This window comes from Myiozetetes cayanensis, unplaced genomic scaffold (genome assembly GCF_022539395.1).
Source record: "Myiozetetes cayanensis isolate MyiCay16 unplaced genomic scaffold, myiCay2020 scf15, whole genome shotgun sequence".
NCBI classification, from domain to species: Eukaryota; Metazoa; Chordata; class Aves; order Passeriformes; family Tyrannidae; genus Myiozetetes; species Myiozetetes cayanensis.
This window is the reverse complement of record NW_026087159.1, coordinates 19,570,998-19,594,025: the sequence shown is the minus strand read 5'-3', so window position 1 is coordinate 19,594,025 and position 23,028 is coordinate 19,570,998. Positions and strand designations below refer to the sequence as shown.

Genomic DNA, 23,028 nt, shown 5'->3' with positions numbered 1-23,028 from the left:
CCCATGCCCGTCCCCCTCTCTCCCACCCCGTACCCTCACCCCCCCATGCCCGGTACCCTCACTCCCACCCCATACCCTCACCCCCATGCCCAGTACCCTCACCTCCCATCCCAGTACCTCTCACCCCCCCATGCCCGGTATCCTCACTCCCCCGTACCCTCACCCACCCATGCCCGGCCCGCTCTCCCCGCTCCGCCGGCACCGGCACTTTCAAAAGTAGCAGTTCGGCAGCGGCCGGACCCCACTGGACGAGCCTCGCCCAATCAGCGCGCGGGGCGGGGCCGGGCGGCAGCCAATGGGCGGGCGCGGACCGATGCAGTTGCTAAGGGGCAGGGCGGCAGGGTTTAAAATTCAGCCCGGGCGGCCAATGGGAGGGCGGGCGAGCGGCGGGGGCGGGGCGAGCGGGCGGCGGAGCGGGCGGTGATTGGTGGGAGCGGGTGCCGTTTAAATCCCCCCGTGAGGGGCTGCAGGGGGTGTCATGGCGGCCCCGCCGCGCGGCGTGGGGGGCTGAGCGGCCCCAGCCGCACTTCGGGCGTCGCTTAGCTCGGAGAAGAGGAGGCTCAGGAGCGATAGACCTTATTTATCGCTCTCTGCAATTCATTGAAAGGAGGCTGTTAGCGAGACGGAACAACGGAACAACCGTCTCTTTCTGCCAGGCAGCCAGCGGTAGGACAGAGGGCGTAGCCTTAAAGCGGCGCCAGGGGAGGTGTAGGTTGGACATTAGGAAGAAGTTCTTCACAGAAAGGGTGATTGGGCATTGGAATGCCCAACCCAATTGGCTGCCCGTCCCTGGAGGTACTTAAGAAGGGACTAGATGTGGCACTTAGTGCCATGGTTTAGTAGACGAGGCGGTGTTGGGTCATAGGTTGGACTCGATGATCTCAGAGATCTTTTCCAACCTAATTAATTCTGTGAGCGACCTCTGCGGGTTTCGGGGCGCTCTGGTTTGGGGCTCACGGTGTGCCCTGGGCTGGCTGTGCGCCTCCCGTGACCCCCGTCAGGAACAGAGGGTTTGGATCGCTTGGAGAATCACAGAATGACAGAATGGTTTGGGTGGGGAAGGACCTTAAAGCTCACCCAATTCCAACCCCCTGCCATGGGCAGGGACACCTTCCATTAGCCCAGCTTGCTCTAAGCCCCATCCAAACCTGGCCTTGGACACTGCCAGGGATGGGGCAGCCACAGCTTCTCTGGGCAACCTGTGCCAGGGCCTCCCCACCCTCACAGGGAAGAATTTTTTCCTAATATTTAATCTAACCCTGCTCTCACTGTGGGAGGTACCACAGGAGCAGCGCTCACGTGGTGTCCTACAGGCACAACCGACCAAGTTCAGTGGCGAGGCTTGCTGGGACTGCCCCGTTCAAACGGGGATCCACAGTGGCAAGGACAGGGTCAAAGTCACCAAGGCACAGCTCACAGTCCCTGTACTATGAGCTGCACACGATAGTGCCTGCTTACCACAGATCTGCCGAGGGTCAGAGTTCCCTGTGCCTCAAGGAGCAGCCTCGAGGGCATCGCAGCTCTGGGGGACACCCCTGCCATGCAGCTGGGAATGCTCAGAAGGCTCGCTCAAGGCTGTCATACTCATGGGGTAATGTGGTTGGCTTGTAGTCAGCTTCCATGTGTCAGGAAAAGAATGCATGAGACTCCTTACACCCACAGCTCGCTTTGTTCCTTGATAAACGAGTCTTGGAAAAGTCACCCACTTTTCATGTGTCAGTCGCATGATTGATGTTCCAAGCTCATACATTTGATGCTCGCTGTATCATTCTGCTCCTTTGTGCTTTTCCAGAGAACAGGTTGGAACTAGCACAGTCCTTGGCTCACGTGCCCGTGCCGTGTGGGGGTCCCGTGCCCTCAGCAGCTCTGGGGGGCATTAGCACTGCACTGAGCTCTGGCTCAAATGAAGCCCCCACTGAGGTAAACTCATCAGAGCTCAGTGCTGCAGCAGAGGAAAGCTTCCCCCAGCCACCAGATTCCCAGAAAAACCTTCCAGATTCCTAAGTTTAACCCAACAAAATTCTTTGGTATAATCCCACACCCATATGTCACTCTTGCTAGTGGGGCCAATGAAGCCCTGGCCAGGGAAGCATCCCAGTGCCAGCATCTGAGGGGATTTAAACCTGCCACCCAGGGGCCATGTGGGCAGGATCAGGCACACAGCTTGGGCTCCAGCAGAAAGACCTGGGACACAGACAGCCAGGAGCACCAGAACGGCTTTGGGGTGCAGCACAGCTATGGGGTGCTTGCAGGGCCAGTGGGGGTTTAAACCTGGGTCCCACAGATCTTGGGTCCCTTCAGCTTCCAAAATTGGTTCTGGGCTGCTGCAGCTCCAGCCCACCCTGTGTCCTCCTTGGCCACTTGTCCTGTCCAGCCCCACCCCCCGGTGTCGCTGCCACTGTCCCTGGACTGGGAGCTCTCTGAGGCTTGCTTGCTGTTGCTCTGGGATCCCTGTGGGATCTAGGTGCCTGCCTGGATCCTTATGCATGTTGGGGCAGTGTATAGCCCAGCTAAAGGTATGAGATGTATGCATACTAGCCAGGCGGAGCCAGGACACATCCCACCGCCAATGGAAACACGGTGCATTGGCCTGTGGGGTAAGATCCTCAGCCAAAACCCCCACCCAAGTCTGCCTATGGCTCTGTGGGGGTTGGGGTGAGCTGCCTGCTTTGGGACAGGTCCATGTCTGCCTGTCCTGCCCAGGCTTGGCATGGGGAAGCCGGCTTTTCCAGTCTTTTCTTTCTGGCTTTTCCACGGCGCTGCTGTGCTGGTGCTGCTTGGGCGGCTCTCGGGAGGCCCAGCCCTGCTGCAGGGGCTGTGACTTGCACCACACGAGCTGAAATCCCCCCGAGCCATGGGGGGTATGGGAGGAAAGATAAGGGGAGCAAGGAGTGCAAGGTGATGATGTGGGTCTGCAGCAGGAGCTGTGCCAGCTGTCCAAGCATGGAGGGAAGGCTGTGATTCTCAGCCCTGCCCATCACCAAAGGATCTGGGGGCCAGTTGGAGGTGAGAGCCCCTCAAGCTCTCCTTGGGCTCTGGCATTCCCTCATCAAACCCCGAAATCATGCAGGATGCAAGTCCTTGGCTCCCCCCACTCGGCTCTGCTGTGTGCTGTGTGCTGACTCAAGAGCATCTGTGCCTAGTGTGTCCCTATTGTGAGGAGAGCTGAGTCGCTGCTTCCATCCAGTCTCTTCCCACAGCATCACAGAACCTGTGCTGCCTTTCAGAGCTGGAGCAGCCCCCAGCCCTAGCCCAGCTCCCTGGCACTGCAGAGCTGCCAAGAAGTTCCTCTGCGTGGCATATGGGGATCTTAGCTCCAGGATTGTTTACCAGACAAGGAGCCTCAGGCTCAAGAGAAGCAGCAAGGACAAGGAAGCATCATTCATGGAATCCACACAGACTGCTTCTTCCCCATTCCCTTCCCCAGGCTGAAACCTTATCCTTTCCCATGATAAAACAGGCCCAACTTGTTGCTCCCCATGGCCCAGTGCCAGAAGCACTGGTAGAAGGCAAGGAGCTGCTCTGCACAGGGAGGGCTGAACTTTGCCTCCTCCTTTTTCTCCTCTTTTCACCACTAATGGCCGAGGTCAGGGAGGGATCTTGAGTCCAAAAGCTGTTGCATTTATTTACTGGAAAAAGCCCCAGCAAATTAAGCCCGGGGCTTTCCTGACAGTGGGGAAAGCACGAAGAAAAGCACAGAGCAAGGCAGGGTGACAGAGTTCCTGAATGCCCTCAGGGAGGCAAGAGCCAGTGCTGTGCTGAGCTGTCCCAGCCCAGGGAGCAACTCCCCAGGGACACCAGGGCTGCATGGCATGCACCTTGGTGGAGCTGTGCTAGGTGATGCCCCCTGTGCTTGCCCACCTGCATCCCCACCGTGTCCTGGCCATTCCTGCCTCTCTGCTGCCAGCACGCTCCCTGAGTGCAGGATGTGTTTGCAGCACCGGGGGTGGAAGCCAGCACCCAAGGAGAAAGGGGAGCAAACAGCCTCAAAGGGCTCAGCGTGGGCTCGGCGCGGCTGAGCAGGGTTAAACACTAGAGCCACATGATGCGAGCCAGGAACAGGGAGGTTAGCTTAGGGTTAGCGGCGTGTCTGGGGCAAAGGAGCCATCCCACAGCCCCTCATCACAACCAGGGACCACATCTCACCCCCAGGTCAGAGGTTTCCAGGCTGGTGGAGTAGTGGGCTGATGGACACACCGGAGCTGCCGTGACCCTGCTGCGGCACCCCAAGGAGCCCAAACTCTTTGTCTCGCTGATGTTGGGTCCCACTGCTGAGCCTGCACCCCTCTGCTGCTCCCCACCCGTGTTTTCTTCCAGTCCTTATTTGGTGGCCGATTTGATCTTGTGGATGGCATACGGGCTGGACTCCTTGGGCATCCAGATCTCCTCCCCGCCGTAGCCCTGGTGATCCACCGCTCCCTCCATGGCTGCTGTCAGCTCAGGGCCGAAGATGTTGTCGGTGGCCCGGTAGGTGCGGGTGAGGCGGCGGAAGGAGGAGTCTGAGGAGCTGTCGTCAGGAAGGTCTTCATCCTGCTCATCCCGCAGCTTGGTCCTGCCCAGCTCCGAGCTGCTCCCCAGCTCTGGGTCTTTGAGAGCCTCCCCCACCTCCTGCAGGAAGGCCGCTTTGGGGCTGATGATACACAGCAGCAGCAGGAGGCCTCCCGAGACCCCACAAAGAAAGTAGAGGCCGACTTTCTCTGGGACGCCTGAGGGGAAGAGCAAGGAGACACACCAGGGTACAGACTGCTCTGCAGCCTGCAGGTTACCAGCACCTGCAAACCCCCTCTGCCAGGCAGATGGGAGTAAGAGGAGAGGAGCAGGGATGCCCTCAGCATCCAGGCTGCAGGGGTAGGACAGACCCTGCCCCAGTCATTGTGGGAGTGACACTCAGAGTCTCATCAGCACCCACCAGTGTCCCAAAATGTGCCTTTCCCCATAGAAAACCCCCCTTGGGATGTGAGGAGGCAGAGCAGGGGAAGGAATCATCTCTTCAGGAATTAAATGAGTAATTTCCTCTGGCAAGGGAAGTTTTTGCCTGCAGAGAGGTGTTCTCTATCAGTGCCTGCAGACAAGGCAGGAAGAAAGGAGACCAAATGGGTAATCTGGCCTGTTGGACAAGGAAGATCCACAGGCAGGACTACAGCTGCACCACAATTGCTGATGCTGTAGGTCCTCAGGCCTTGTTCAACCTGAGCTCCCACCCTACCTGTCCACCCCAAACCCAGCAGGGGTTCTTGGTGCCCTCCTCCCTTGCGTGCCTGGAGCGGTCTGGGGTCTGGCTGCCTCTGAGATGAGCCCTGGGCTGAGTTGGGGCCATCCGGGACCTCAGCCACCCCCCAGCCTGTCCCGCTCCCCTGGGTGCTGCGTGAGACCCGGGGAGGGCACGTACCCCAAAGGTGGGCAAAAGCTGCCAGAGAGCTAGTAAAAATCATGCGGTCTTCCCGGAGCCTGGAGAACCTGGGCCCTTTGTACCAGCCACCTGCAGTGACAAGGGGGTGCAGGCTGAGACACGAGGTGCTCCCAGCTCCTTGTGGCCCAGCCGCCTGCCCCTGCCTGTCCTTCTCCACACCACACTCCATCCTTCGTGGGGCTGACCCTGCAGGCCCTCCTTTTCCCTGCTCCCAGCAGACCCATCTCCAGTCCCTCAGCCACGGGCATCGACCAAGGGGTGGCTTCAGCCGCAGGACAGAGATGCTAGGATGGAGCTGGTACAGGAACACAGACAGGCCATGGAAGGGCTGGTTCCCCCGAGCATGGACATGGTGCCACGCTGCCTGTGGCGTAACCTCCCTCCCGCCACGTTACCGTGCATGTAGTCCGAGAGCAGGAAGGGGTCCGAGGTGTCGGGGCCCACCTCCTCCAGCAGCTGCTTGGGCACTGCAAGGAGAGCACACACCAGACATCACCACCCCGCTCCTCCCCAGCAGCCCCTGCCTCCCCGAGGAGCCCTGTGCTCCCGCCTGCCTGGCACGAGGCGGGCACAGCAGGCGCTCTGCCAGTGCCCCTGTGCCCCCAGCTCCGTGGGGAGCTCTCACCACAGGTGTAAGAGACTCGCAGCTGCTTCTTCATGCCGGGCAGGCACGGGTCCCCGAAGGTGGCCTCGTCAGCAGCCACGGTGCAGTTCCCCTTGCGGTGACACTTCTTGAAGACCCTGCGCAGGGCATCTGGAGCCAAGCACTCTGCAGAGACACGAGGCATGGACCCACGGGCAGAGCTGCCTGCCCCTGTCCAGCAGCTGGGGGCCAGGGGCACAGGTACAGCCCAGGGGTGTACTTGTGCCATACTCTCTGCGTGGCTCCTGGCCCCATTTCTGGCGTACCTATGTGGGGTCCCCCAGTATTCAGGGCATCACACTCCGGTTTGCCCCGCAGGAATCGCCCATAATTTGCAGAATAAATGGCCAGGATGGACTTTGGTCGGCACTGCAACCTAAGCTTGTCATCCTCGCACACGGTCTTGATCCGATGGTTCCCTGGGGAGTGACACCGCAGTGTCCCAATGCATCTTGAATCAGCTGCAGCCCCTCCCTTAGGCCAATGGCAGGGTTGGAGGAGGGCTGTGAGGTACAGGAGCAACCCTGCTCTCCTCCCTGCCCTCCTTTCTGCCCCTTTCTGAGCAGCCAGAAAGAGCCCATGCAGCATTACCCAGACCCTGCTCCACCTCACCTGGCCGGCACTTGTAGGAAGTGATGAGGTACTTGTGCGTCCCGGGGCACGGGTCTGGCCCAAAGACTTGGCTGTGCACTGAGAACTGGCACCACTGCTTGTCCTGGCACTCAGCCAGCAGCTTCTGGGGAGCAGAGGGAAGCAAGTGTGATGTGGATGAGGAATCCCGAGCCTGTGCTCACCTGCTGTCCCCCACTGCCATCACCAGGCTCAGTGAAACAGCCTCTCACCCCACGGAGTTCTCCCACGGCTGCTCCTGCCTGCCCCCTCTGCAAGACACCCCAGTTCCAGTGGCTGTTCCCGAACCAGTTCCTCCCCTGCACCCACGCTGAGCTGAGTGCCAGCACGGCGCTGCTCCTGCTGTGCTGGCACGGCAGCACCACAGCGCGCTGCTCATCCGTAACACCGGTGCGGGTGAGCGCACCCCGAGCGCCCGAGTGCCCGCGGCCCCCGCAGTGTCCCCGCTCGGCCGCAAGGTGGGGACGAGGGTTCACCCACGGGCCGCCCGGGTCCCGCTCGGGTCCCGCTGTCCCCTCCTGCCCACGCAGCCCAGCCGCGGGTGGCTGCGCCAGGCCCTTGGGTGCGGCAGGAATCTCCGGGCAGCCCGGGCTCGGGTGGCTGCGGTGCTCCCTGCCCCCGCATCCACCTCCTTCCCGCAGCGGCGGCCCCGCAGCGGAGCAGAGGCTGCCGGCGGCAGGGAGAGGTTTGTTCCCGACCCTCAACCCCACCCTCGCTGCCTCCTCGCGACTCAGCCTCGAGGATCCCAGCACCCAGAACGGAGAACCTTCTCATCTCTCCTTCCCCTCCTCTGTCCCTGTCCCCTCAGCCCAGCAGAGGACTGAGCCTCCCCTTGCTCTTCGCTGGCTGCCAGAAGGGAGATTCACGAAGGAAACACAATGTCTCTTTGCAGGTGCTGCCTAAACAGAGCTGAGGCTCGGCAGCAGCCCCGCTCTCTGCCCTCCAGACACCCCTGCTCCTTCAGCAGCAGCGGGTATCCCAGCCTCGTGCCAGCACCGTCCCCTGGCTGCAGCTGCTCCACCCCTGTGTGAACCAGAGCTACACAGACCTGCTCTCAGACCTGCCCTTCGGTCTCCTAATGCCTATGCCAGGCTGTACCTTCCATCCTGCAGGGAGGGGTACCCTGACCTGTGTTTGCAGGGTGCTTCATGGGGCCAGCCTGCTGCCATGCCAGCATGGTCTGGCTCTGCACTTGCAGAGCTGCTGGGACATGCAGGATGCCGGGACGGGATCTACGGCTGGAGCAGAACCAGGCAGCAAAGCCTTGCGAGCTCCCAGAGCAGGGAAATGGCCCCTCAGCTCTTTTTCCTCTTCTCCAGCTCATTCCCCTTCCCTGCAGGCAGCTGCAGCCTCTGAGTTTGCTGTGAGTTTGCCCTAGCAAGGAGCTGGAACAGGGTACAAAAGCAGCACATGAAACAGTGTCCCAGCTGAGAGACCCAGACATCAGCTTTGGAGAGATCCCTTCCCTTTCCTTCTGCCAGCCTCTGCTTTCCTGCCCTCTCCCTCGAGCAGGCCCCCTTTGATCTGCTTCATTAATCCACTCCCTGGGAGCTGCCAGCAGGGACGGGTGCTGCTTCTGGCTGGGGAAGAGACGAGCTCTGTGCTAAGCCCAGGGGATGCACCCGCAGAGCTGAGCGCAGCATCTCATGGTGTCCTGTCTTGCTTCACGAGCCCGACACCGTGGCTGCAGCACTCCCCCTCTCCCGGGACCCAGCCCCAGATGCCAGGGCTTTCTCTGCACCCTCAGGACGCAGCAATGCCTCCTGCCCTACTCTGGCGCCCGCGGCAGAACACGGCCCAGAAAAGCGCCCCACAGGTGAATCCCAATGCTGATGGCATCAACCTCCCTCGGGGCGCAGGGAGGCTGTGTTGTCTGCACCCCCAGCCCGAGCAGGCAGCGATGCGATGCGGGGACAGAGGGCTGTCCCCGAGAGCAGCCCGGCCCCAGGGACCCCTCCCTTACCAGGTGGGCGGTGCCAGAAGTGCACTCCGTGCTCTCCTGGGAGGCGTTGGCAGGGCTGGGGCAGAGGTTGGTGCTGGGCACACGGCGCCCGTAGAAGGCACCGAGGATGCTGATGGTGGTTTTGCGAGGGCAGACGATGAGGAGCTGCTCTCCATCGCAGGTGTGGGCAGTGTGGTTCCTCAGCACCTTGCGCAGGTACCCTGGAAGGGGAAAGCGGGGTTGGCCCCGGCCAGAGGAGACGCCAGGGCCGTGGCAGCAGCAAACCTTGCCTACAGCACTGCTGCCAGGGGCTGGAAAGCACCATGGAATAGCTGAGCTGGTTAGCAACGGGAAGAGACAGCTGAAGGCAGGACAACAGGACAGAGAAAACATACACAGTAGAATCCCATGAGGAGCTGTCAAGTGTTCAGAGAAAATCAGGGTTTTTATGGATCCCTGGAGGGGAAACACCAAGGATAAGCCAGGGATTGTCCTCTCTCCCTCCTTGAATTCCCATCATGGAATGCTTCTCTGTTTCATTCCTGCCTAGTTTGTGTCACAAACCACCAACCCTCTTGTTTTCCCTCCAGGGCACAGTGAGGTGGGACTGTTCTGCCCAGCCTCTCCAAGGCTTTAACATGCAGAGATCAGCTCCACTTGGCATCAGCTGTGCTGGGTGGGCGAGGAAGCTGTTTTAGTAACAGCTCTGCAAGTTGCCAGGTGCTCTGAGCAGGCACTGATTGCTGGAGAAGGCTGAGGAAGCAGGAAAAATTGACAGAAAAGCTATGTTCAGGGCCCTGAGTGGAGCAGTTTGCATCTTTGAATAAAACAAAAGCAAAGAGGAAGCATCATTCTGAGGCTGGGAGGTGGAGACAGGGCAACCCAGGGCTGCTGAGTGGGTCTCAGACCCCAGTCCCCAGCTGTGGGGTCTTTGGAGGGACTTGCTCTCCAGTCCCCCTCTAGAGCTGGGGCCTGGGGCAGGACATGAACCCTGTCCCACAGCCCCCAGCATGTCAAACTCCCCCAAACCAACACAAGAAGGTGGGAGCACGAGCTCTCCCCTCTCTCCCTCTGCAAACCAGTGCCAGGCTCAGTGGCACAAAGGGCCCCTTTCACCTTCCCTGCTGCCACTAACCCTTTGGCATCTGCGGCCAGAATCACTCCCTGGGGAGTCAGTGGGTGCAGCTGGGAGCTGCCTCTGGCCCAGAGTTACTCTCTCCCTTGGCCAAGCTGGGATGAATGAGTGGGGGGCCACAGCCTTCCACAAGCAAGCCCTTGGTTGCTCCTCTGCATGCTGGAGGAGAAAGGAAAGGAGAGGCAGTAAACAAGGTGTTTTATCCAGGTCAAAGCTCCAGTGTGAGGCAGAGATGCTCCTTGGATGGCACAGAGCTAGATCTCTGCCCGTTAGGATGCAGTGCCCATGAAGAGCAGACAGGACAAGCTCTGCCCAGTGATATGGTTGTCTCTCATCACTGGATGCTGGGGGCTGTGAGGGGCTCCCTTTCCTCTGCATCCCCTGCTGCCCAAACCGCTGCTGCTGGGCAGCCCCAAGCACAGAGGGCTTAGTCAAATCCTGGGGAGAGTGGGAAACTCAGGGAAGAAACAGGAGAAGAAATGGGTTTCCCAAACCCAGCCCTGCCCTGCTGTCCTGCTGGCTGGAAGCACCAGTGGTTTGTATTTTAAAACAGAGGCTCAAACAGTGCCACGAGGACAGAGGTTTCTCCATCACACTGTTTTGGGGCAGTGAGCAGCTGTGAAGATGATTTTTTTTTTGGGTGGCACCACAGCAAGGAGGCTGCAGGCAGACTTTGTGAGAGATTCTGGTGGCCTGCCAGTGTGGCTGACACAGTCCCTGGTGCTGTGGTTGTGCTGTTGGCTCTGCCCAGATGGAATCACCTCCTCCTCACCACAGCCTGCCCTGCAGCATCAGGCTTTTACCCACCCAGGCCTGGCAAAGCAGAGGGAAGGTGTGTGTGGCTGTTCCCAGATGATCCCTGGGGAATGCCTGGTACCCAGCCTGCCTGCACCAGTCCTGACAGTTCAAATTCTGGGGCACAAGGGATCCTAAATTTCTTCCTTGGCTACATCGATAAGCCTCACCAGCAAGACCCTGGGGAGAGGCTCTGGCCCTTGCTGTGTCTTGTGCCAGGGCACCCTGCAGCACCCCCACTTATGGGTGGTTTTGGCTGGGGCAGCAGCTGTCAGCTCTGTCCAGGGAGCGGGTACAGCTTCAGCCCATCTCCTCCCTTCACTTCTCACAGCAGGGAAAGCACGACGGGCAGCCCTGTGTGTTCTTCAGCTCCACACACTGCCCAGCACCGAGGGCATGAGCGTGGTGGCTGGAGGTGAGGAGGGGGGACGCTCAGCAAAGCTCAGGGACTGGCTTGATATTTTTTCCTTTGCATTTCTGCCTCCAAACTGTCCGAGGGAGCACAGCAGAGCTGGGCAGCCACTCCCTCACGCACACCGGCGCTGTGGGACGTGGGCGATGTGTTTTCAGATCACAGGTCTGCGTGGGGATAAAGAAATCCCAGCGTTTGGGCAAACTCCCTCTTGGTTGCGATGGTTTATAGCTCACTTGTCCCTGCCCCACCCACCTGCTGTCGCTTCGCCCTCCCATGACACCGGTAGGGTCCCCAGCATCCCTCGCCTCCCTTCCTGCACCCCGACTCACCGGAGAGCTCCGGGCTGGCCTCCACACCCACGGCCAGGCAGAGGAGGACCAGGAGTGCTGCTGGCCCCGCCAGCCTGGCCATGGCACAGCCGCCGTGTCCCAGCGGGCAGCCCGTGCCGGCCGGGTCCGTGGTGGTGGCTGGCGGGGCTGGCACTGCGCGGGGACAATGGCTCATTTCTCTGCCCGGGGCCGGGCGGGCGCATGTGCACCCGCTCTTTGTCTGCTGCCCGGGGCCAGGGGCTGCTCGGGACAGCTGGTTCACTCTCGGCACAGGGACACCTCCCCCAGGGAGGGGACGTGTTTGCAAAGGCGCTCTGCGACGGGTAAGCGAGTGCCATGCCTTGGCATCACTATTGCTGGCGGAGAAAACCGGCAGCCCCTTCCATCCTGCCTCTGTTCCCCCCGGGCAGAGGGACAGGGCTTGGAGAAGTTTCCAAAGTGCCCCCAGCTCTCTCCCAGACACGGTGAGGCAGAAATCCGGATACATATGTGCTGTAATCTCCATCTCGGCAAATGTCCGGCCATTCACCCTGTGAGGAGGAAGGGAAAGGCTCCCTGAACTGCCTCCCAGGCGGCTGTTCCTGCAGAAACACAAACACCCTCCCTGCACCCAACCCTTTGGGCAGGGTACCGGTCTTTGCTGCCACCCTTCTGCCCCACAGCCTCTGTGGGGCCAGGTATTGGACACTCCGGCACCTTCTGGGGAGGGCACCGTGCCCCCGCCTGCAGGAGTCAAGTCCCTGCCTGCTGCTTCAGCTAGGGGGAAATGCCACGGACTGGAGCTGCTGGCTCTGACCCGGGCTGAGGTCAGCACAGACAGCAGCAGTCGGCAGTGCCAGGAGCCATCGCGGCTCCCGCAGGCTCAGCATCGCCCGGGCAGGGGTGGCAGCAGAGACCGGCACACCTCACCTGGGGTCCACAGCGGGAGCTGGGTGATGGGTGAGCACGACAGGGTGCCGACATGGCCCCCTGGGGCACTTACAGCACCACAAATGCATCCCTCTGTGTCAGGCAGTTTCCTGTCCCCTCGAGGAGAGTTCCAAGTTCTCCAAAATCTTTGATGGGGCAGAAAGAAAAAGGCTCCCCAATATCCCCCCCTCCACCCCTCCTTGCAGCCCCCAGCATAAAGATCACTCTGGACTGAGGAGCAGGACCAATCCAATCTCTGTTGAGCCTCCTCCGGGAGCCTGCAAAATCATTTCCCATCCTAATTGCTTCAGTGGGGATTGCTGTCTGATCAAGGGTTGATTATTTTTAGGAAAGTTGGAGCTTATCTGAGCTGTGGGGGAGGGGAGGGGCTGAGTCAAGCATCGGGGATCCCCATTTTGTGCAATGGTACCAGCTATGGGGTCCAGAGGTGCAGGGCGGGTCTTGCCCAAGAGTTAAGCCCGTGGGTGCTGAGAAGCTGTCTCTGCTGGGACAGCAGCCAGGGCGATCTGAGAGCAAACATCTCCCTCCCATCCTGGGGAGGAAAGCAAGCCGTTCATCCTTCCTGCGAAACAGCCCAAATTCCAGGAATGGGGCCCTGCCGGGGGTCTGTGCCGGAGACATCCCGTCCCACCATCCTGCCGCACACCACCCAGCTGGGTGGCTGCCAGGGGGTTCCCCACTGCTCCCCGACACTGCTCCAGCCGCTGCGCTCTCCCACTTCGGCTGTTTTGCAATCCTTCCTGCCCAAGGGCTGTGCCCTGGCTTAAAAAACCTGGTGGCAGGTGGCCAAGCTGCTCCACTCAGCTTTCCTGAGCACTTTCCCTGTGCAGCCCTGCTCCTTGCAGCGATGGGTGCTCAGAGGAGCCCAGCCAGGGGTCCCCCGAGGGTGGTGGGCTGGGAGAGGAGCTGTACCCTCCCTCCAGGCAGATGCCCGTCACAATGCAGCCACAGGAGGCAGTGGGAAGGTCAGCTGGGTTCACCCCAAGGAGATAAAGAAGCCCTGGAGCACCAGGCACAGGCGTGAGGGTGGGAGAGTGGTGAGGGTCCGCAACGAGACTGGAGCAGCAGGAGGAGCGGCAGGAGAGACACTTCCTCTGCAAACCCCTGCTCCAGCTGGGAAGTGACGGCAGCGGTGCTGGGGACACCAGCCCACTGCTCAGAGGCACTGGAGCAGCGCCTGGGTGGGTGTGATAGACTGGAAGGGGACTCGTGAACATGACCAGATAGACCCGTGCTGAGTCACGTCTGAGAGGCCCCGGCAGCTTCCCCCGCTTGCTGGCGGGTCCCGGCGCACACCCTGTTGCTCCTCCCTTCTTCAGAAGGAAGGAAAGGGCGAGCCCCAGCCCTCCACGGGGCGAGAGCAGCCGAGGGGCCCGAGCCGTCAGCCCTTTGAAAGCCTCACCCGCCAGAGCTCTGCAGAGGACAGACCAACTCGCCACAGCAGTGTGTAGCCAGCGGGCCCTCCCCACGCTGCCGGCATGGACAGTCACAGCGCTGCCAAGGAGCCCGAGATTGAGCTGTTTGTGAAGGTGGGTCTCGGGGGGGACAGTGACTGTTTGGCTCACCCTCACCAGGATCCAGCTGGGTGCAGCTGGTGGGAATTCATGAGTGTCTTCACGTTCCATGAGGCTGGAGATGGGTACCAAATGCGGTGTTACTTGCCGTGAAGGCTGGCTAGGTGGGTGCCTGGAGGAAGGGAGCAGGCATGCGGTGGTGCGGGGACCGTGGGGTGTCACGCCCAGCAGCCTGAGAGATGCCCTGGTCTCTCGGTGGTCGTGCACCCCAGGGGAGTGGCACGGCTGGCAGCTGGTGTGATGAAGGAGCGGGCACACACGTGCCTCTCGAAACCCAGATAAGACAAGCCCCAGCCTGGGAACAGAAGGCAGGAGGGCTGGGAGCAGCCACTTCAGCTTCTGCTGCGAGTGGGGTTGCGAAATGAGCGTGGATGGCTTGGGGAGCCGGTGAGGAAACCCAGGTGTGGGCAGGATGGGGCAGCATCACAGAGGGGTATTCGCTGGAAATGGTTTCTGGGTTTTTCCCTGTTAAGCAATTTTCCAAACGCTTTCCTTGGAACATTTTAACAGCTCAAGTTCAAAATACCTGCAGCAGGCACGTGGGATGCAAAAAGAGAGGAGCCAGAGGTGGTGGCTGGTAACTGCGTGTGCCCGCAGCAGTGCCAGTGGGGCCCTGGGACAGTGATTCAGGGGGCAGTGCCCCCCTGTGCCACCACATCGAGGTTTTAAGGATGGTTTCTCTGTAGCTGCTCAGCCCCATGGGCTTCGCTCCTCCTTTCCTGGGGTAGCTCGGTGCACAAAAGGACTGTGGCACTGGGCTAGAGGCACTGGCTTCCCTGGGCACTGCACGGTGCCTTCCTTAAGCTGTAGTTGGAAATGTGCTTGTTAGAAAGGATTATCTGAGCCTTCCCAAGAGGGATCTCCCCCATCCCTTTGCCAAAATTGCCACAGCACTGCTTGCTGGACGTGGAGCTTGGCTGAGCTGAACCCAGACAAGCGTTCTCTTGGTGACAGTAATCTGCATATTGAATTCCCTGCTTAGCACTTCTACCTGGGATGCCTGTAAAGGAAGATGATACATGAGGTGACTGCAATGGCAGCAGCATGTTCAAGGGGGTTTTCAGAGGGAAGCGAAACAGAAAACCAGCAGTGTCGTCAGGACTTCCCCTGTGCCTTAATTAAACCCCAAAAACCCCTCCTGGCTTGTCTGTTCACAGCTAAGTTGATGCTGTGCCACTCCCTCCCAGCACTCAGGACCCATCTTTACTGAAGACACAGTGGCTCTGGCTGCTGACAGGCACCTTCCTGTGCCATCAGCACCTCCCTGGGCTGGGGACACCCCAGACACGGCTGTAAATCGTGGGGGCAGCTCCTGCAAGCACCCATTGGCATGGCAAGGCACAGCATGGCACGGCACAGCCTGGCAACCTGTTTCACTCTGATGAACGCTGGAGTTACCTTGGTGAGGACAGGCAGGGCATGGAGCAGCTCCAGCTTCGCCCTTGGGTTGGGGTAGGTGTCCCCAAGGTGCTGGCTATTCCTCACCAGGCAAGAGCACTGTCCCTCTGGCTGGGGGCTCTCCCTGCCTGGGAGGAGGCTCTGTCCCGCAGCCCCCCCAGGCATTCAGCTGGTTCCTGGCTCTCGGGGTGCCTGTAGGAGCTGTGGCACATCCCATGGGGGCTGAGTATTTAGCAGTGCCTCAAGCAGGCAATGCTGTTCCGTCCTCCCACTGCATTTCAGGCTGTTTCACCAAGGGGAAACCACAGGAACTGCCAAGTAACTTTGGGGTTTGAATGCCCTGTGCAGAGCCTTGTGAGGCCTCATAGAGTTGTGGCTGAAAGCCTGCATGCCTCTAGAGATGCTGCGTTAGTCCAGGCTGGGTTTATCCATCATCTGAGGGCAAAAGACTGAGGAAAATCAATCTGGGGGGGCTGCAGGCTCTATGTCCCCACCCCAGCCCTTGCTGTAGCAGCGGGAGCGGGCGAGGCTCTTTGGGGAAGGAAGTGCAGAGTGATGACTCGCCTGCCACGCTGCTCTGCATTTGCCAGGGAGGGAGGGCATGTGGCTGCAAGTCTCCCCTGAGTGTCCCTGGCTCCTGAGGGCTTTCCCCATGGTCAGTTGGTGAGAGCATTCCAGAGCCCAATGCTCTGCTAGCAGTGCCCAGGAACTGGTGGAACTCCCCTCCACTTCCTCCAGATAAAGGTTTTGACTCTGAGCATCCTGGGATGGGCCTGGCTTAATTCCTTCTCCCTGCAGAGGCCATCCTGATTTTCTTTTCACTCTGAAATTCCCCATCTCTCCATTTTTAAAAGATGAGGGGGAAAACCAGCCTAAGCTACTCAGGGGCTGGAGCTCCCAGACAAGCATGGAGAAGCCTGAAGCAGATGAGCATGGTCTGAGCCCAGAGCAGCCCCAGTGAGGGGCATCCCCTCCTTTCCCCATCCTCCCCACCCCACCACTGCCCCAGGGGGACTCCACCACAGCTATGGGCTGCCATGGCTCAGCACAACAGCTCCCGGGAGGGACAACAGGACAAACTAAGCCTTCTCATTCCCAGCCTTGTGCCAGGCCAGGGAAGTCAAGGGGAGCACAGCCAGCAGGGAGAGAAGGAAGGAAAGCATTGGTCCTCATGCTAGGCAAACACAAAAGAGCCTGCTGAGCTGTTGGTGCTGGAGATGCTCCAAAGAATGGCAGCAGTTTGGGGGTCATAGGTGGCAGCAGTGATGGAGAGGGGATGGGGAGCAGACACGCCTTGTGCTCTTGCCCACAGGCAGCCCTTGAGGCTGTTCTCTGACTCTTCCCTCCAGCTCCTTCACAGGAAGTCTGAGACCCAGTTTTGCCCCTTTCCAAAGAAGCCCTATTTGCTGTTAGTGACACAGGATGCTCCTGAGCTGTAAGCCCCTGGGAGCATTTGTTATTAATAGCCAGCAACCAGCCTCGTGTGTGGATTCAGCTTCACTCTTGGGCATGTCCCAAATGAACCAACACGTTTCTCTCTTTACATTTCTTTCCTCAGGAGCATCATTCCATGACAGCTGAGCACAAAAAATGCTTGTTAAAAGCAATTTTCTTTCCTCTGAAAGGACTAACAGGTGTCAGCATGGTGGAAAAGCAGACTGCCCTGCTCCAGCTCACCACCTGGAGCGTCAGGGTTTTGTTTTGATCTGTTTACTGTCCCCTTTAGGTTGAATTTGAGGATGGTGGGTCTCCCCTAAAGAAGCCAAGCGCTCCAGAGTCCACAGGTTTCTGGGCAGCTGTGGATACAGACAGGTGACTTGTAGCACCTCCCTCCAGCCCAGGAGAGCCAGGCACAGGTCTCTGCCTCCTCAGCCATCCTGTCTTTGGAGCCCCAGAGAGGTGTGAGCTCTGGAGCCGCCTCCAGCTGCCCACCATGGATGTTTTTGCTGCTATTTGACTCCACCAGATCCTCTTAAATCTATTCACCCTCCTGCTTAGCCTCTGGACTTCAGCTCCATGGGAGCAGCATCCCTCTGTGACAGGCTGGTGAGAGCTGTGCTGCTCCTCCCTGCTGGGGCAGGGCAGCCACCCGCTCCAGAGCACCATGGCTCATGTGCAGCTCAGGAACACGTTCACCCTCTTAAAGAAGCTGAGTTTCCTGTGAGCCATTTTGCCTCTCACCGCAGCACAACTTCCGTCTCGGAGCAGCACCTCGGCCAGTTTTTATGCAGGGGGGAGAACCTGCCACATTCCTCTTGCCAAACTCCTTGCAAGGCATTTCAGTCCTTTTTGCAAAGGATTGTCCAGCTGCTACACAGCAAGGAAATGGGCTTCACTCTGCCTGCTGCTGCCTTCCCTTGGGATTGTGGTGAACAGGAATCACCTGGGTGAAACCTTGGTGAGGGAGCCCTTGTGGGACTCAGGCGGGGTGTCCAAGCCCCTCACCTTCCTGTATTCCTACTCCTGTTTGACCCTGTCCTGGTCACAGAGCAGCCCCTGAGCGCTGAGGTGCAGCAGAGAGGCTGAAAGAGGTTCCTTCAGCAGCTGAAAGTCATGTCTGTTTTCTACTGATGCTGTGTGGGATGCCAGCACAGCCCCACTGCCCCCAGCCTGGGGCAGGCTGCTGGGTGGTTCTTGGCCATCGCCAGCCTGAGGGAGTCATGCCTGGGTTCATTAAATGCACATGAGACTGGAGGCAGACATGAACAGCACATGAAAATAAACTGCTCTTTTCCTGGCAAACATGAGCTCATTTCCCTTCTCCCACCCTCTTCAGCCTGGCCTCTCAGCCAAGCGGGCCCTCCCTTCCTCCTCATCCATTAGCAATCACCCTCCGCCTCCTTCCCCTGCCTCCTTCTCCACTTCCTCCCAGATTTATCTCACATTTCTGGGAAGGACCAGACCCCGGGCATCCTGAGGATACTCTCTGTCCTTTCCAGTGGCCTCAGGGCCATGGCTACAGCCAAGCCCCGGTGCTGGGATGTGCCATGCCAGGGTACCTGTCCAAGCCCTCCATGTGCCTACCTCCAGTGGCTCTCCAACTCCAGGCATCCTGTCTGTGGAAGGGTTAAACCCTCATTTCTCTGCTTTCCCGGCAGGCTGGTCTGGATGGAGAAAACATCGGAAACTGCCCCTTCTGCCAGCGCCTCTTCATGGTGCTGTGGCTCAAAGGGGTCAAGTTCAACGTCACCACGGTGGACATGACCAGGTGAGACGGCAGCGCAGCCCCGCGCCAGCAGTGGGCAGAGACACCCCCTGCATCAGCACTTCTGCCCCCTGCCCACTCCATAGCCAAGTGTGCCACTACAGGGACAATCCCTGAGCACACTGCCCGCAGCCTGCGGGGCTCAGGGGCATGTGCACAGCCCAGGGAATCCCTGTCCTGCTGGATGCAAGGGTGAGCCGGAGGCACCACAGGGCAGGCCGAGAGGATGGGGGGAAACTCGTCAGCTCCCCAAAGCCGGCAGAGCGCGCAAATGGGGATGCTCCCGGTCCTGTGCCCGCTCCCGCCCCCTCCCTCCACCTGGGGCTGGTGGGGGCAGAACAGCCTGCTGGCTCTGAGCCTGCTTGTTTTCTCCGCTCCAGGAAACCTGAAGAGTTGAAAGATTTAGCGCCGGGCACCAACCCACCCTTCTTGCTGTTCAATAAGGAGCTGAAAACAGACTTCATCAAGATTGAGGAGTTCCTGGAGCAGACGCTGTGCCCGCCCACGTAATTACAAACTCCCTCCTCCCCCCTTTCGGCCCCGGCACGGTGTTGCGCAGCGCTTGGCAGATTGGGGAAGCGGGGCAGGGTGCCAGGAGGTGCCCGAGGGCAGCCCGGGCAGGGGAATAGCCCCCCCCCCCATCCCCCGAGCCTGCTCTGCAGGGCAAGGGCTGCGATGCTGAGGGGCTGGGTCCCCCAGGGAGGGCGTGGGGGTGGCAGGAATGGGAAACAATGAGAGGAAGTGCACCAGTCATCGGACCCCCTCACCGGGGACAGAGTAGGAGTGTGGGGAGGTCCCTGCAGGGACCCCGGAACTGGTGGTTTTGCTGCTGGCTGTGGCAGCTGGTGTTGAGGCTGAGGGGCAACACGAGACCCCCTTTGCTCGCTCATACCCGGTGCACTCAGCTGAGCAAAATCAAATGGCCTTGCTTGACTGCAGCAGTGCAGGTGGTCTGCAGGGCTGCTGTGGGGGTGATGCCCCCCGAACTCACAGCCAGCCTTCCCCGTGCCCTGCATGGCTGCAGCCACCCTCCCCCTGCTGCACAAGAGGAAGTTCAAATGCATTTGTCACAGCTGCCCAGCGTGCCCTGGGACACGTCTGCAAGCAGGAGACAGTTCCTGAGGAAGTCACGGGAGCTTCTGGCTTCCTGAGACCCCTCTGAGCCAGCGTTCATCCTTTGGGCTGGGCCAGAACTGCCTGCAGGCAGAGCTTTGCTGCGGGGCTCCACAGCCACCAGCATCCCTGAACCACGGAGTTTCTGCCCTGAGATTGTCCCCTGGCAAACACCCAGGATGGATGACACAACTCACAGGGTGGCAGCTGCAGTAATTCACAGCATCACAGTTCTCCCACTGACAGCTGAACATCCCCTGCATCCTCCAGCACCAGCCCTGGGCACGGCGGCCCAGGAGCTGACGCTGCTGCTTCCCTGCTCCATCCCTGCCTGCACTCACACGAGTGTCTCTTTCCAGGTATCCACACCTGAGCCCCAAGTACAAGGAGTCCTTTGACGTGGGCAGTGACATCTTTGCCAAGTTCTCAGCATACATCAAGAACCCACGCAAGGAAGCAAATATCAGTAAGGATTGCGGGTGGGGGTTGCTGGGCTGTAATCCTCCACGCTGCTTTTGTCTGCAGGCAAATCCTGACATCAGGTTAGGGTTCCTGCTGCCTGCCCCACCAAAGGCTCCTTGGGAAGCGGAGGAGGGTGGGAAGGATGAAGTCAGCTGTGTGCTCCACGGGGATAACAGCAGAGCGTGGGGAGATAATGCTGAGGTCCCCTGGAAGCTGAGACTGGCCAGGGTCAATGCTGAGCCTTGCTCGTGTGGTCCTGAGGGCTTTTTCCCTCTCTGCAAAGCCTGGGGCAGGCTCAGCCAGCCCAGCCCAGCCCGAGGCTCAGCTGGGAGCCCAGGACACTCGCTCACTGCTCTCGGTTTCCTGCCCTGCCAGATTTTGAGAAGGCTTTGCTGCGGGAGTTCCATCGCCTGGATGTCTATATGAACACTCCTCTCCCAGAGGAGATTGACCAGGACAGTGTGGAGGACATCACCGTCTCCAAGAGGAAATTCCTGGACGGAGACCACCTGACGCTGGCTGATTGCAACCTCCTGCCCAAATTGCACATCATCAAGGTAATGGCACCAGCCTGCAGGGCCAGGGTGGGGGCACCTGCTCCCAGAGGGGTTGACAGGGAGTCCCTGCTGCCAAATCCAGAGAATGAATCTCCCCCAGGTCCGAGAAGTCTCAGCCTCCTCTTCCTCCTCCCTTCCCCTGTAGATTGCAGCCAAAAAGTACCGCGACTTCGAGATCCCGGAGGACATGACGGGTGTGTGGCGCTACCTCAACAACGCCTACGCCTGTGATGAGTTCACTCACACCTGTCCTGCAGATGAGGAGATCGAGCACACCTACGCCAGCGTGGCCAGGAAGATGACCTAACCCCAGCGAGGGGTGGGCTGGCAGCATTGCCCCGGCCAAGCCCTCCGACTCCGCGGTCCTGACACAACCAAAACCAGCCGAATGAGGGACTGGAGGGGGTTCACAGCATTGCTGCCCCCTGCCTTTCAGAAATAGTGCCTTGCTTCACAGCCCCTGCTGCTGCCTCCTCCTCCTGCACCGCTGGCTGCAGTCCCTGGGTGCTGTCAGTGCTGACCACGCCTATACACTGGTCCCGTCTGGATGCAGCTGCATCCCTGCTCCCTGAAAACGTGTCTCACGGCCTGTGACTATGTGTCCTGGGAAAAGCTAAGCACTAGCCCCCCTCAGCAGTGCTTTCATGGAAGAGATGAGACCCCCAAATGGCTGGGCCAGCCTGGCCTCACCATCCCCTTGTGCAGCCGGGGCTGCTCTGCCAGCCCTGTGTGGTCCCAGCCACCCCCTGCCCATCCCGGGATCCCACTGCCTCCCCTGAGCTGGAGCTGTTTGAATCCACCTGGTGCCACCCTGTATAGCACCTGGGGCTGGCGTTTGGGCAGCCCTCCTTTCCTCCAAGGCATCCAGCTCCCTCTGAAGACACCCAAAGGCTCTGCCCCAGCAGCTCATTGCAGTGGCCTACTGTGCTCACTGCTGAGGTCTGTGACGTGCCAGCACCCCTGAGGACACGGGGGAAGGTGGGTGCTGGGGGTGACAGCTAGTGCAGCAGTGCCAGGGCCTGCCATGGGAGGGAACAGGGGGTGAGGGGACCCACAGAGGGCTGGGGATGGAGGGCTGAGGATCAGGGCATCCCTCCCATGGGTGCCAGCACCCCGGGCCATGTGCTGCTGGCTGCAAGGTCCTTCATGGCTCCTGAGAGTAAGGAGCCTCTCCATGCCTTGCAGGACCCTGCAGGGGATGCAACCATGCTCTAACTCTACAACCCCTGGTCCCCACTAACTCTTCAGGCACTGGAGCAGACTGGGAGCAGCCATGGGATAGGGCACATGTTTGATTTTGACACGGGAGAGCCCAGGAGAGCAAGCAGATGCTGCTTTGGCAAACTGCTGTGTCTGTGGAGAGGTGTGGGCAGGTGTGGGACCCCTTGGTCAGCATTGTGCTTTCTTGTCCCTTGTAGCTGACATGAGGCGTCAAAGCTGCTCTGCACAGCCACGACATCCCATGCTCCCCCCTCTGACACCTTCAGCTCCCCCAGGACTTCCCACCAGAGCTTGTGAATTTGGCCAGCCCACCCCAAACAATTCACCCCAGGGCGAATCGATACTGTACAGTGAGTGCAGGGGGTTCTGTGGGAACACGGCAAGCAGAGCCCCCTCAGCCCTCACTGCCGCTTTCCTCTTTGCACTAAACGTGTGTCCTCGCAAGCCTGCCTTGGACAGTGCTGGGTTTGGGGACTGGGTTTGTTATTAGTGGGTTTTGGTTTGTTGGTTTTTTTTTAAACTAAGAACAGCAATAAACTATATTTTAATATGCCTTGCTGGTGTGCTGTCAGCCAGGGGCCAAGGCTGCTGGCATGGAGGGTGCTGTGGGGTGGAGAGAACTTCCCTGCAGTAGAACCTCCTCTGAAATTTAGCAGAAATGAAGCTGTAGCCCCATTCTCTGCTGCCCTGGATCACTGGGATTCACATGGCAGGAGAGACATCCCCTTCCAGGGCACAGGCACTGCTGCCTGCCCACGCCAGACATGCTGTGGGGGGAGAGTGCAGGACCCTGGGATGGAGTGACCACAGGACACTGCTCCAGTGAGAGGGATTTATTCATCTGCTGCTGGCAGCAGCAGCTCCCTGCCAGGCCACAGTGGTCACTCTGCCTTGCCACAGGTCCACTGCTATGGGAGAAACAGTCCTGTACACTGGATCCTTGTGGGCCTCTCCCCTGCCCCATGACACCCCTCCTCTGCTGCAGACCTCTCTCCTTTTCCCCAGCAGGGACTGTAGACATTCCAAAGCTCCGTGCACACCAGCCAGGGGCAGGGTCATGCATGGATGGCCCACTGGAAGGCGCTGGGACAGTGGTAGCAGGTAACTTCCAGAAGCAAGATGAGAGAAAAAGGAAAAGATCCTCATACCAGGGGTTGCAGCAGTGCTGGGCTACAACCAGGAACTGTAAAGGAAGGAAGGGAGATGTCTCTTTCTTTTCCCAGGCTCTCCTTTAGCTTTGAAGCCAGTTCTAGGACAGCAGCCTGGGAG

At 59.6% G+C, this 23,028-nt stretch overlaps 2 protein-coding genes across 3 annotated transcripts; one reads left to right on the top strand and one right to left on the bottom strand.

Annotated features, from left to right (window-relative positions):
- Positions 1-3,600: 3,600 nt before the first annotated feature.
- LOC126637499 (protein eva-1 homolog C-like) lies at positions 3,601-11,512 on the bottom strand. 2 transcript variants are annotated; one of them, XM_050310832.1, is made up of 8 exons: positions 11,300-11,462; positions 8,647-8,846; positions 6,666-6,789; positions 6,320-6,472; positions 6,036-6,179; positions 5,806-5,877; positions 5,390-5,479; positions 3,601-4,706 (listed from the first exon to the last, which is right to left on the bottom strand). In XM_050310832.1, exons 1-8 carry the CDS (start codon positions 11,379-11,381, stop codon positions 4,321-4,323), a joined length of 1,251 nt encoding a protein of 416 aa, XP_050166789.1. In that variant the 5' UTR covers positions 11,382-11,462; the 3' UTR covers positions 3,601-4,320. The 2 variants fall into 2 exon arrangements, with proteins under 2 accessions (XP_050166789.1, XP_050166790.1); XM_050310833.1 differs by lacking the exon at positions 5,390-5,479 and having other exon boundaries at positions 11,300-11,512.
- Positions 11,513-13,509: 1,997 nt separating this feature from the next.
- On the top strand, positions 13,510-22,311 carry LOC126637509 (chloride intracellular channel protein 2-like). The gene is made up of 6 exons (XM_050310848.1): positions 13,510-13,758; positions 18,300-18,409; positions 18,787-18,912; positions 19,879-19,985; positions 20,357-20,538; positions 20,684-22,311. Exons 1-6 carry the CDS (start codon positions 13,708-13,710, stop codon positions 20,843-20,845), a joined length of 738 nt encoding a protein of 245 aa, XP_050166805.1. The 5' UTR covers positions 13,510-13,707; the 3' UTR covers positions 20,846-22,311.
- Positions 22,312-23,028: the final 717 nt, after the last annotated feature.

Excerpts from the sequence above, each read along its gene's own strand:
- LOC126637499 (XM_050310833.1), bottom strand. The coding sequence starts at position 11,474 with ATGAGCCATTGTCCCCGCGCAGTGCCAGCCCCGCCAGCCACCACCACG. Across the intron at positions 6,473-6,665 it reads TTCCTACAAGTGCCGGCCAG|GGAACCATCGGATCAAGACC; the intron begins GTGAGGTGGAGC and ends GTCACTCCCCAG. Across the intron at positions 6,180-6,319 it reads TACTGGGGGACCCCACATAG|AGTGCTTGGCTCCAGATGCC; the intron begins GTACGCCAGAAA and ends GTGTCTCTGCAG.
- LOC126637509 (XM_050310848.1), top strand. The coding sequence starts at position 13,708 with ATGGACAGTCACAGCGCTGCCAAGGAGCCCGAGATTGAGCTGTTTGTG. Across the intron at positions 13,759-18,299 it reads AGATTGAGCTGTTTGTGAAG|GCTGGTCTGGATGGAGAAAA; the intron begins GTGGGTCTCGGG and ends CTTTCCCGGCAG. Across the intron at positions 18,913-19,878 it reads CAGACGCTGTGCCCGCCCAC|GTATCCACACCTGAGCCCCA; the intron begins GTAATTACAAAC and ends GTCTCTTTCCAG.